This window comes from Rhinoraja longicauda, chromosome 21 (assembly GCF_053455715.1).
Source record: "Rhinoraja longicauda isolate Sanriku21f chromosome 21, sRhiLon1.1, whole genome shotgun sequence".
NCBI lineage: Eukaryota > Metazoa > Chordata > Chondrichthyes > Rajiformes > Arhynchobatidae > Rhinoraja > Rhinoraja longicauda.
In genome coordinates, this window is record NC_135973.1 from 10,954,671 (window position 1) to 10,967,548 (window position 12,878).

The window sequence follows — 12,878 nt, forward strand, 5'->3', positions numbered from 1 at the left end:
TGTGCTATGCTGTACTGTTCTGTGTTCCAGTTAACACAACTATTTTATGAGAGATTAGAACACAGAGTATCCGTGACAATGGCCGTGACAAATATGATTCTAAGTTAATCTAATCTGAAGCTAAATCCTCAGTTGCCCAAAGAAGAATTTAATATCTGAGCCAGCATGTTTTTATTTCATTGCCTCAGGGATCTCCGTGTCAGAAGGTGTTGACACGAAACATCACCTATTCCTTTTCTCCAGAGATGCTGTCTGACCCGCTGAGTTACTCCAGCATTTTATGTCTATCTTCGATGTAAACCAGCATCTGCTATTCCTCCTACACATTATTCATACACCTTCTGGTTGAACGAGTCGAGCCCGATTTCAGAGATTTCCGCAGAATGACCCGCCACTGACTCAAATGTTGACTCTGTAAATTAGTTCTGAATTTTCAGTTTTTCATGTTTCTGATTCTGCTCTCAGACAAGAAGGAACAGTTTTGCCAAATTTTGGTCCATCTCGAATCATGGAAACATTATACACTAGACTAGATTTCAATCATTTACTTTCTATTTTTATTTCACGGTGTTTTTTAAAAATTTGTTACAAGTGTTCATTTCTCAACCTGCTTTCTAAATATAGCTTTAATGGTTTCACTGTTTACTCGGCAAGGAAAATCCTTGCTACCACATTATCCAGGGAGCAGTGGAAGAAGACCCAAGGCACACTGATCTGTCTATTGCAAGGAGCATCTATTGGCATAAACTACCCTTTAGCTTAGTTTAGTTTCATTTAGTTTCATTTAAAGATGCAGCACAGAAACAGGCCCTTCAACCCATCAAGTCCTGGCTGATGAGCGATCCCTGTAAACGAGCACTATCCTACACACTGGGGACAATTTACAAATTTTACCCGAGGCAATTAACCTGCAAACCTGTACGTCATTGGGGCGTGGGAGGAAAGCGGAGCGCCCGGAGAAAACCCACGCAAGTCACGGGGAGAACGTACAAACTCCACACAGACAGCACCCATAGTCGGGATCGAACCCGGGTCTCTGGCGCTGTAGGGCCGCAACTCTACCGCTGTGCCACCGTGCCGCCCTCCATCCTCTGCATATCCATGTGACTATCTGAAAGCTTCTTTAAGGGCCTATCTCACATGGTTCCGCCACCATCCCTGACAGCAAGTTCCAGGCACGCTCTCTGCGTAGAAAACATGCCCCGCAATATCCTGTTTAATCACAAGCAGAACCCTGAAGCAATGAAATAAAAACATGCTGGCTCAGATATTAAATTCTTATTTGGGCAACTGAAGATTTAGCTTCAGATTTGATTAACTTGGAATCATATTTGTCACGGGCATTGTCACGGATACTCTGTGTCCTCATCTCATAAAATAGTTGTGTTAACTGGAACAGAGAACAGTACAGCATAGGACAGAGAACAGGACAGCACAGTGGCGCAGCGCTAGAGCCACTGCCTTGCAGCGCCAGAGACCCGAGTTCAATCCTGACTCTGGGTGCTGTCTGTACGGAGTTTGTACGTTCTCCTTGTAACCACGTGGGTTTTCTCCGGGTGCTCCGGTTTCCTCCCACAGTCCAAAGACATACAGGTTTGTAGGTTAATTGGCCATTGTAAAATTGTCCCTAGTGTACAGTGTTAGTGTACGGGGTGATCGCTGATTGGCGCAGACTCGGTGGGACGAAGGGCCTGTTTCCGTGCTGTATCTCTAAAGTCTAATGCTCATGACTTGCAGTCAGGGGGTATGGAGAGAAGGCAGGTGCAGGTTACTGAGCTGGATGATCAGCCATGATCATATTGAATGGCGGTGCAGGCTCGAAGGGCCGAAAGGCCTACTCCTGCACCTATTTTCTATGTTTCTATGTTTCTATGAACAAGCCCTTCGGTGCATGATGCCGAACATGATGCCAAATTAAACTATTCCCACCCACTTGCACGAGATCTTTATGCCTCCATTATCTGCATAACCATGTGCCTATCCAAAAGCTTTTTAAAGGGCATTCTCATACCTTTTCCACCACCATCCCTGGCAGCAAGTTCCAGGCAGCTACCACTGTCTGTGTAAAAACCTTCCCCTGCAATATCTTTTAAACTCCATGCCCCACCCCTTTCCCCCCAAATCCCTTACTTTAAAGCTATGCCCTTTACTATTTGTCACTTCCATCCTGGAAAAAACAACTCTGAGCGTCTGGCCTGTATCTCATTATTTTATATACTTCTATCGGGCCTTCCTTCAGTCTCTGATACTCCAGAGGAAACAATCTGAGTTTGTCCAAGTTCTCCTTAAAGCTAATGCCCTCTAATCCAGGCAGCATCCTGGTAAGCTTCTTCTGCGTTCTCCCCAAACTTAGCCAAAGCCTCCACATCCTTCCTGTAATGGGCCACCTGAACTGCACTGCCCTCCAGATGCGGTTTAACCCAATTTTTATAAAGCTACAACATGTCTTCCCGACCCATATACTCAATGTACTGACCAATGAAGGCAAGCACACCATATGCTTTAACTACCACTCTATATTTCCTTCAGGGAGCTATGGACTGGGGGCACCTCTGTACATTCATGCCATTCAGGGTCCTGCCATTGATTGCATACTTTCCCCTTACATTTGTCCTCCTCAAGCACAACATTTTACACTGGCCCGGATTAAATTCCACCTGCCATTTCTCCGCCCATGTCTATATTCTGTCGACGGCCTTCTTCATTGTCCACAACTCCACCAACCACAAAAAGATTATACTCGGTGAACCAGTTAAGACTTCTAAGCTCCATGTGTGGACTCCTGTATATCGGTGAGATCAAGCACAGGCTCGGCGATCTTTTCACTAAACATGTCCGCTCAGTCCGCCTAAACCTACCTGATCTTCCGGTGGTTAAACACTTAAACTCCCCCTCCCATTCCCACGCTGACCTTTCTGTCCTGGGCCTCCTCCATTGTCAGTGAGGCCCAGCGCAAATTGGAGGAACAACACCTCATATTTCGCTTGGGCAGCTTACACCCCAGTGGTATGAACATTGACTTCTCCAACTTCAAGTGACCCTTGCCTTCCCTCTCTCTCCATCCCTCCACCATCCCATTTCTCTGACTAGTCTGACTGTCCTCATATTCATTTTATCTGTTTGCTTTGTTATTACCTTCTCCTACCTAACAATGACCTATTCAACATTGTCCTTGACCTTCATCCCCTTTGTCTCGTTTTCACACCTAACACTTCCTTATCTCTGTATCTACCTCTCCCCTGACTCTGAAGGGTCTGAAGTATGAAGAAGGGCGGCACGGTGGCGCAGCGGTAGAATTGCTGCCTTACAGCGAATGCAGCGCCAGGGACTCAGGTTCGATCCTGACTACGGGTGCCGTCTGTACGGACTTTGTACGTTCTCCCCGTGACCTGCGTGGGTTTTCTCCGAGATCTTCGGTTTCCTCCCACACTCCAAAGACGTACAGATATGTAGGTTAATTGACTGGGTAAATGTAAAAATTGTCCCTAGTGTGTGTAGGATAGTGTTAGTGTGCAGGGATCGCTGGGCGGCGCGGACTCGGTGGGCCGAAGGGCCTGTTTCCGCGCTGTATCTCTAAATCTAAAAAAAAGGGTCTCGACCCGAAACTTCACCCATTCCTTCTATCCAGAGATGCTGCCTGTTCCACTGAGTTACTCCAACTTTCTGTGTCTACGTTCGGTTTAAACCAGCATGTGCAATTCCTTCCTACAAGACTTCTGATAAGTCTGACAAGACAGGGGGTGGGGGGGCGAGAACGAAGGGGGACCGGCAGTGGGGCCACCTGCTGCCATGTGTGGTGGCCGGCAGTAGGGAAGACTGTTCGGTGAACTTTTGAAACGCTGTCGGCGCCAAAACGTGGTGACACTTGAGTGTTGCCTGGTGTGAGGCGTGCTGTATAATTTTACCAGGTTATCTGCAAAACAAAGCATTTCACTGTACACGCGACAATAAAATATCATTGAATTGAAAATGCGAATTGAACTGTTCCAAGGGTGGACACGTAAAATTCCTAACAGCTAAACTGAGAAGCCCAGTTCTCTTTAAAATGTGTAAGTGTTTTGCCATCCAGAGTACAGGCGCACTGAGGGCCCACTAAACTGTGCCACCACCATTTGGTAGGTTCAAACTCCCACTGCAGTTGCTAGTCTCCCCGACAACAAGCCTTAAATTGCCAAGAGGGCTATCATTTTGACAAACCTTTCCTTGGTTTTGTACACGTTTATATCTATGAGAATATAGCCAAAATAAAAGCATTTGGAATGTGCACAAAACGACGGTATGTACAAACTCAATTGGAAGACTTTTTTGAAGATAAATCCAATGGCCCCATTATCACGGTAAAACTCAGCTACTCGGTGTTTCATCATATGTTGAAAGACTGGAGCGACTAGGCTTGTATACACTGGAATTTAGAAGGATGAGAGGAGATCTTATCGAAACGTATAAGATTATTAAGGGGTTGGACACGTTAGAGGCAGGAAACATGTTCCCAATGTTGGGGGAGTCCAGAACAAGGGGCCACAGTTTAAGAATAAGGGGTAGGCCATTTAGAACTGAGATGAGGAAAAACTTTTTCAGTCAGAGAGTTGTGAATCTGTGGAATTCTCTGCCTCAGAAGGCAGTGGAGGCCAATTCTCTGAATGCATTCAAGAGAGAGCTGGATAGAGCTCTTAAGGATAGCGGAGTCAGGGGGCATGGGAAGAAGGCAGGAACGGGGTACTGATTGAGAATGATCAGCCATGATCACATTGAATGGCGGTGCTGGCTCGAAGGGCCGAATGGCCTTCTCCTGCACCTATTGTCTATTGTTTCAGGGATTAAAAAATGAACTGAGGAGATTGAAGCAGCGTTTTGAACTGAACCTTGGCGCGATGCAAGATACACACATTGTCATCTGTGTGAAGAAGGGTCTCGACCCAAAACATCACCCGTTCCTTCTATCCAGAGATGCTGCCTGTGTTGCTGAGTTACTCTGGCATTTTGTGTCTTATCTTCGGAGTAAACCGGCATCTGCAGTTCTTTCCCATACATATCATCTGTGCATCGGTCCTCTCCTTGCAAATAAATGCAAGCACAGGAAAGCCTTGTAGTTGATCAAAACACCAAGGAAAATTGCTGCACAAAAGCAGTTCCCACCTCTCTGATGTTCAAAAGCTACATTCGTCTTTGTACACAGGTTGGCGAGAATAGGACGAGAAAGGTCGGGGTCATTCCAGGTGTAACCCCGCACAAACCCTCATTCAATGTTATGCAACAGGGCATTATGCCTACCTTTTCCTCTGCTGAATACAGATCAGTGTGCCGCGATGTCGAGTTGCTGCTTTGCATTGCCAATATAAAAGCCCTTTCCTCTTATCTAAAAGCTTTCTAATTAGATCATTTTCAATCGCGTGCATTCCAAAAGTTGGATTGTTAAAAATCTACACAGATCAAAAATATGATTACAAGAAAACTCAGGGCAACTTTTTCGACCCGGGTCAAAATGTAAACAGGCACTGAATGAATGAATGAATGAATGACATGGGAGGGGAGAGGGATATTTGAATTGTCGGTGTTAGGAACTCAAATTAGTAAGTATTTTTGGACATTTTGTACCACTTTCTTTTAATTCTACTGAGCTGTAATACAAGAAAAGGAGGACTCTGATAAGCATAATAAGTGACTTCCAGCTGATTATACGACAGGTGCAAGGACAGAATCAAGTCAGTTGAGACATGTTCACCCAAAGTTCAAAGCACTAGTCGAGTGTTATGGTGAGAGGGGGAAAATGTTACCAAGTGGACTCGTTGGGCCCAAACCTCTCCTGCATTGGTGCAGCACCCGCTCCCTCCCCCTCTCCCCCCTCCCCCTCCTCCCTCCCCCTCTCCCCCCCTCCTCCCTCCCCCTCTCCCCCCTCCTCCCTCCCCCTCTCCCCCCTCCTCCCTCCCCCTCCTCCCTCCCCCGTCACCCCCTCTCCCCACTCCCCTCCCTCTCCCCACTCCCCTCCCTCCCCCTCTCCCCCCTCCCCCTCTCTTCCCCACTCCCTCTCCTCTTCCAGCTGATTATCCCCTCCACCCTCCTTCCACACCTCGTCCTCCTCCCCCTTCCCCTCCCCCTTCCCCTCCTCCCACTCCACCCCCCTCAACCCCCCTTATCCTCCATCCTCCCCCCTCCCCCCCTCCCCCTCCCTCCCTAGGAGATAGATTTAAACTTTAAAACGTGAATAACGTCAAAAATATAACATCGATTTCAATGAAACCCCTTCCATTAGCACCAAAGGGACGACGGTGAGTAAGGTGGGCCTAAAATTGCCGTGCTATCGTGTACCGTTTTGGCTGTAGTTCAGGAACAAACAAACAAACAAACGAGAGATTTAGCATATAGATTTTCGAGGGAAGATTTGCTTAACACAGAGAATGGAAGGTGCCTGGAAAAATACCAGCAGGGGAGGTGGTAGAAGCAGATATGGTGGCAACATTTAAAAGGCATTTAAACAGACACATCAGGAGGCAGGGAACAGAGAGACATGGGCCATGTACAGGCAGATGGGATTAATTTAATTGGACATTAACATCGGCAAACGCATGCATAGTGGTCCTAAAGGTCTGTTCCCGTGCTTTATTTCCCTATGTTTCTATGTTACAAACACTATTAAATGATACATAACAATTAACTGGATGAATAAGATTCAACTAAATTAATTCTCTCCCTGTCCAATACTGACACAATTATAAGGATGAACACAAAATGCTGGAGTAACTCAGCGGGTCAGGCAGCATCTCTGGAGGAAAGGAATAGGTGATGTTAATAAACCTAAAAAGCTAAACCTAAATCACCACAATCTGAAGAATGTCCTCCAAGTCACATAGCTAGGATAGACACAAAATGCTGGCGTAGCTCAGCGGGTCAGGCAGCATCTCTGGGGAACATGATTTGTTCTCTTTTCATACCTCTACTTTCCCTCTCCTCTGACTCTCAGAATGAAGAAGGGTCTCAACCTGAAACATCACCTATTCCATTTCTCCAGAGATGCTGCCTGATCCGTTGAGTTACTCCAGCATTTTCTGTCCTTCTTCGATTTAATCCAGCATCTGCAGTTCCTTCCTGCACAATGATAAGGATTTTTGTGCATTGTAACAAGTCCACAATGACCAAAAAGCATTTTCACTTGTTTAAGAAATTGGGGATAATTCAAGAATTGCAGTTATTTATGTTCAGTCGGAGAGATTTAAAAAAAAAGATTTTGTTGCAGACGGCTATTTCTGTCAAAATCTATTTGCTAACAAAATGTGGGATAAATGCAAAAGGTAAATTTGTAAACACATTCCAAATCCAGCAGCAAGTTCCGAGAATGATCTCCCATGTGATTAGTCTCCCAATTGGTGACAGGAACTTTCTGAACAATGATCAAAGTGCAGCACAGTTGGTTGACTGGCAATGAGTGGAAACCTTGCACCGCCAAAGACCCAGGTTCAATCCTGACCTTAAATCCCACCTGTGTGGAGTTTGTCATGAGCAATGCGTTTGCGGATTTTCCAATGTTGTTCCAGGAACCTGGGTATTTAACTTTCCTGCACAATTAATTGTGGCCACGATCCCATTCATCCCAATGACACAATACCTACAATGATAAAGGTGAATACTCATCGGGGCGGCGCAGTGGCGCAGAGGCAAAGTTGCTGTCTCACAGCGCCAGAGACCCGGTTCGATCCTGACTATGGGTGCCGTCTGTGCGGAGTTTGTACGTTCTCCCTGTGTCTGCATGGGTTTTCTCCGGGTCCTCTGGTTTCCTCCCACATACCAAAGATGTACAGCTTTCTAGGTTAATTGGATTCAGTAAAAATTGTGAATTGTCCCTGGCGTGTAAGATAGTGTTGGAGTACGGGGTAATTGCTGGTTGGCGCAGGCTCGGTGGGCCTAAGGGCCTGTTTCTGCACTGTATCTCTAAAGTCTGAAGTGAAGTCTAATGATTTCACAATTGCCCTTGCATATTCTTGTTTTGAATACAATGTTGTGATCATTATTTCCCAATTGTTGTTGTACTCTAAATAATTGTTGATTTTTATTTCACTATGAACCTTTTCAGTACCGGATACATTCTAAAATGGTTTCCTCGCCGCTGACAACAGGAATAACCACTTATTTTTGTTTACCTTGAAATAGTATTAATCAAAATGACAGCCCTTTTTCATCCCTCTGAACTATTGATAGAAATGCAAGTTTATCTTGACTTCAGTGTTTGATAGACTTCAGGGTAGTGAGAGCTGGACAATTTTCCTTGTTAAATATTCTGCTTTAACGTAAGCCCACAGTGTCTTTAGGTTCTGATGCTGGATTGAATCCTATGCTAAAGTTTGCATGCTCACCCCCTGTGATCGCGTGGGTTTTCTCTGAGTGCTCCACTTTCTTCCCACATCCCAAAGACAAGCGGGTTGGAAGGTTAAATTGGGCCTCAGAGTAGGTGAGTGGTGGAACCATAGGAAGGGGAGGTTGATGAGTATGTGGGGAGAATACAAATGTAAGGTTGGCACAAATGGGCTGTTGATGGTCGGCGTGGACTCGGTGAGTCAAAGAACCCATTTCCATGCTGCATCTATCTGACTCGAAAACTCTCAATCCCCACCATATTAAAAAAAAATTAAATTGGTGCTACCATGAGAACTATCTCTGTAAACACAACTAACAGGTGAGATTTATTCAACAAAATTGTTTTTTTTAAAAGCATGATGAACGAATGAATATATTTTTGTACTACTCTTGTTTTTCGAACAATCTTTATCTTTACATTTTCTTGTAGAATTAATGTGAGATTTATGTATAATTTATGTACAATTTATCTTTCAGTGTGTTATCCGAGTCTTGCTGCCTGGGACACAGGTGCAAGATTTTCATTGCACCTGTGCATATGACAATAACGATAGACACAAAATGCTGGAGTATCCCAGCGGGACAGGCAGCATCTCTGGGGAGAAGGAATGGGTGGCGTTCTTCAGAGGAGGGGTCTTGACCTGAAACGTCACCCATTCCTCTCCAGAGATGCTGCCTGTCCCGCTGAGGTACTCCAGCATTTTGAGTCCATCTTCAGTTTAAACCAGCACCTGCAGTTCCTTGTGTCGGAAGGAACTGCAGATCCCAAAGTTTGAGAAGGGTCTCGTCCCGAAACGTCACCCATTCCTTCTATCCAGAGATGCTGCCTGTCCCAGCCTTTTGTGTCTATCTGCAGTTCCTTCCTAAACATATGACAATAAACTCGACTTGAATGAATGATGTTTATTCTCAGCAAGTAGTGAAGCAGAAACCGTAAATTGCTTTAGAACTTGTTTGCTTTACTGAATGAGGTGCCAGGTAGAAAGATTAAGAGTTTCTGATTAACTCAGGATTAAATCTCTTGGTACTCTTAATTCTCAATGAACCTGTGCAGTTTGGGAGGCTGGAGGGAATTTCATCAAGTAGTCAGTCCCCCATGTTAACTGTGATTGAGTCAGGTAGATGCACTTGCCCAGAGTAGAGGAATCGAGGACCAGAGGACATCGGTCACATAAAGCGAGGGGTGGAAAATAATTAATAGGAACCCGAGGGGTCACTTTTTTCACACAAAGGGTGGTGGGTGTATGGAACGAGCTGCCGTTGGAGGTAGTCGAAGCAGGTCCAATCGCAATGTTTAAGAAACATTTAGACAGGTACGTGGATAGGACAGGTTGAGAGGGATATGGGCCAAATGGGACTAGTGTAGATGGGACATGTTGGGCCAAAGGACCTGTTTTCAAGTCCACATCTTCCTTCAGTTAAATAGCTCAGAATGAGTGCCATCCTCATCGAAACTAACTGCAATCACAGATCCAACATAAGCACCCCCTACTTTTTCCAATTCCAGAGTAGTTTCAGAATTGCTTAAGAAACGTCCGAGGCTAACAGAGCGCAGAACGGTTGTATCACACTTGCAAACAGTTGAAAGGTGTTTTTTATTTTTAATTTCTCCTCTCTCTGTATCATTTTTTATTTTTTATTTTTAAATGCACGATGTTTCTGACCGAAGAAACCTTGGGCGGATTGAGGAAGAGACCGCCACTAAACACGACCGACACCCGCGACAGAGAGACCTGATAAAGTTGTCACACTCACCGATGCCGTTGATGTTTTCTTCGCATGAATACCAGATCCCGGTGTGGAAGTAGCGAAAGAAGAACTTGTCGTCGCCGGTGTCCCAACTATATTGGCCCAAGTTGGAATTGGAACTGGAGCCGTTCGCCGCCCCGCTGCTGTTCAAGTTGATACAGTTTAATTTCGTGTCCTTGTCGCAGTTTGGCTTGGGCACTTTCTGGGTTCCCTCGCACCAGTACGTTGTGACGAAGGCAGTTGTGGAGAAGAACAGAGCCACTAAGTTTAAGCCCACCGCCAGCAAGGCTCTGCATTTCCTGGTGGTTTTCATTGTACCATGAAGTATCTCTCTCTCTCTCCCTCTCTCTTTCTCTCTTTCTCAGGTTTAGAGAGCGTCTTCACTGACAATGAGCTGGTATTTCTTTCTCTTTCTCTCTCTTTCTCTCTCTCTCAGGTTTAGAGAGCGAGTCTTCACTGGCAATGAGCTGGTGTTTCTTTCTCTTTCTCTCTCTTTCTCTCTCTCTCAGGTTTAGAGAGTGAGTCTTCACTGGCAATGAGCTGGTGTTTCTTTCTCTTTTTCTCTCTCTCTCTCTTTCTTTCTCTGTCTCTCTCTCAGGTTTAGAGAGCGAGCCTTCACTGGCAGTGCACACAGCTGGGTTCAGGTCTGCTTTGAAACGCAGCGAAGGATGTAAAACGGCATGAAACCCCAGTCGCGCCGCTTGCTTGACTCAAAGCTGGGTTTCCTCCTCTATGTTCTCCTCCAAGGTGCCCATGGTGCGGTGGTGGTGTGCGGGCAAGTACTGGGGAATGTGGGCAGCGGACGGGGAGAGGCTGTGCTTCTGCCTGCCTCTCGTCTCAGCAACATCTTCGGCGAAACACATGGTGCATCGAGATTGCTATTATTGCTGCTGCTTCTGCCGCCTCCCCTCTTTGACAGATACCTGGGGTGTCACCGCCACTATTTATCCACCTCTCTCCAAATTTCGCCACGTTGTTCATTATGTGCCCTGAAATAGATAACCAAACCCCTCAATCAGTTTTAAAGTGGACGAGAAATAACAGATCTGACTTTTCATAGAAACATAGAAACATAGAAAATAGGTGCAGGAGGAGGCCATTCGGCCCTTCGAGCCTGCACCGCCATTCAATATGATCATGGTTGATCATCCAACTCAGTATCCTGTACCTGCCTTCTCTCCATACCCCCTGATCCCTTTAGCCACAACTAACTCCCTCTTAAATATAGCCAATGAACTGGCCTCAACTACCTTCTGTGGCAGAGAATTCCACAGACTCACCACTCTCTGTGTGAAGAAATGTTTTCTCATCTGGGTCCTAAAAGACTTCCCCCTTATCCTTAAGATGTGACCCCTGGTTCTGGACTCCCCCAACATCGGGAACAATCTTCCCGCAATCTTTCAGAGCTAATTTCACGTAAAACGTGACACACTTTTAATTTTATTATCATTTATGTTTTTTGTTGCTGCGGGAATGGCTGGTAAAATTAAACTTCAGTTAAAGTATGAACACGATCGTTTAAAGAAACCATTAAAAATAAATAAAAGGATGGCAACAATTACATTTGCAGCAATCTTAGCAGGGGCAGTTTTTCCAACAGTTTTTTTTATTTTAATAAAAAGCAACACAAGCAGAACTCATCGACCAGGAAAATAAATGCAAACGTGTTTCAGTCGTGACTGCTGGCATTTGTCTGTCACGCTGAAAGGTATTCTTGTGGCAGAAAGTCAAGAGGTGAAACGTATCCATAAAAAATGTTAAACCTTTATTTCCGAGAAAATATGATATCATTAGGACACTTTGAGATGATCGAACGCACTCTTTGCTGGTATGCCGATAATGGCAGCAGCGACCATTAATACACATCACGTTATCAGCGCTGGGGAAATTAGAGATTAAACATCATCAAATATTTTTATTTTCCGGACTCTCTCGTTGAAAGTCTTGGAATTAAAAAGGGAGGCCATTTAAAACGGAGGTGAAAGGGGAACTTTTTCACCAGAGAGTTGTGAATTTGTGGGATTTCTCTGCCACAGAGGGGAAGTGGAGGCCAATTCACTGGATGGATTTAAGGGAGAGTTAGGTAGAGCTCTAGGGGGGGGGGGGGGCTGGTGGGATCAAGGGACTGGGGAGAAGGCAATGAATGGACGATCACAATGAATGGCGGTGCAGGCACGAAGGGCCGAATGGCCTCCTCCTGCACCGATTTTCTATGAAAGCAGCACATTTTTTAAATCCCCGCTCTATAATCGAGCAGCGGTACAATGTACCTGTTGGGTTAATGTGTAACCCATCCCAGCGAGGGCTGGGGAGGTGGTTAAATCCTGGATCAATGCAAGCCGAACGACTGCCGAGTACAGAAACACTTTTACTCACACGTCCACCTCCCCACTCTAAAGGCAGGTCCACCGTTGCAAGCCCATGCGGCTACAACGCAAACGCAGGCTCCATTGTCACGGCTGCTGTCTCACCTGCTGTCACTGTGCCGGTCGCCTTCTCTCTGCACTTTGGTTTGCATCGGGATTCATTCCCCCCCCCCCCCCCCCCCCCCCCCCCCACCCCCCCCCCCCCCCCCCCCCCCCTTTCTTTGCGTCGCCACCTCGGAGACGGGCACTGAGCGAAGCTAAACAGCAACCGGTCCCTCGGCGAACTGGTGTAGAGAGAGAGAGAGAGAGGAGAGAGAGAGAGAGAGAGAGAGAGAGAGAGAGAGAGGAGATGAGGGGGGAGAGCACATTACAGAGAGACACAGCAGAGGGAGAGGGGGGTGTGGAAGGGGACAGCAG

At 46.0% G+C, this 12,878-nt stretch overlaps 1 protein-coding gene across 3 annotated transcripts in view; it reads right to left on the reverse strand.

Moving 5' to 3' along the window:
- The window catches only part of gsg1l (gsg1-like), a 140,305-nt gene extending 127,659 nt beyond the window's left edge, over window positions 1-12,646 (reverse strand). The window contains exons 1-3 of one of the 3 annotated variants that reach the window (XM_078418463.1): window positions 12,472-12,606; window positions 10,532-11,084; window positions 10,102-10,460 (exon numbers count right to left, since the gene is read on the reverse strand). In XM_078418463.1, the coding sequence (XP_078274589.1) occupies window positions 10,102-10,408 (307 nt within the window). In that variant the 5' untranslated portion in view covers window positions 10,409-10,460; window positions 10,532-11,084; window positions 12,472-12,606. Of the gene's footprint in view, window positions 1-10,101; window positions 11,085-12,471 lie in introns of all 3 variants that reach the window. The other 2 variants (XM_078418462.1, XM_078418464.1) reach the window with 2 other exon arrangements.
- Between the last annotated feature and the right edge of the window lie 232 nt (window positions 12,647-12,878).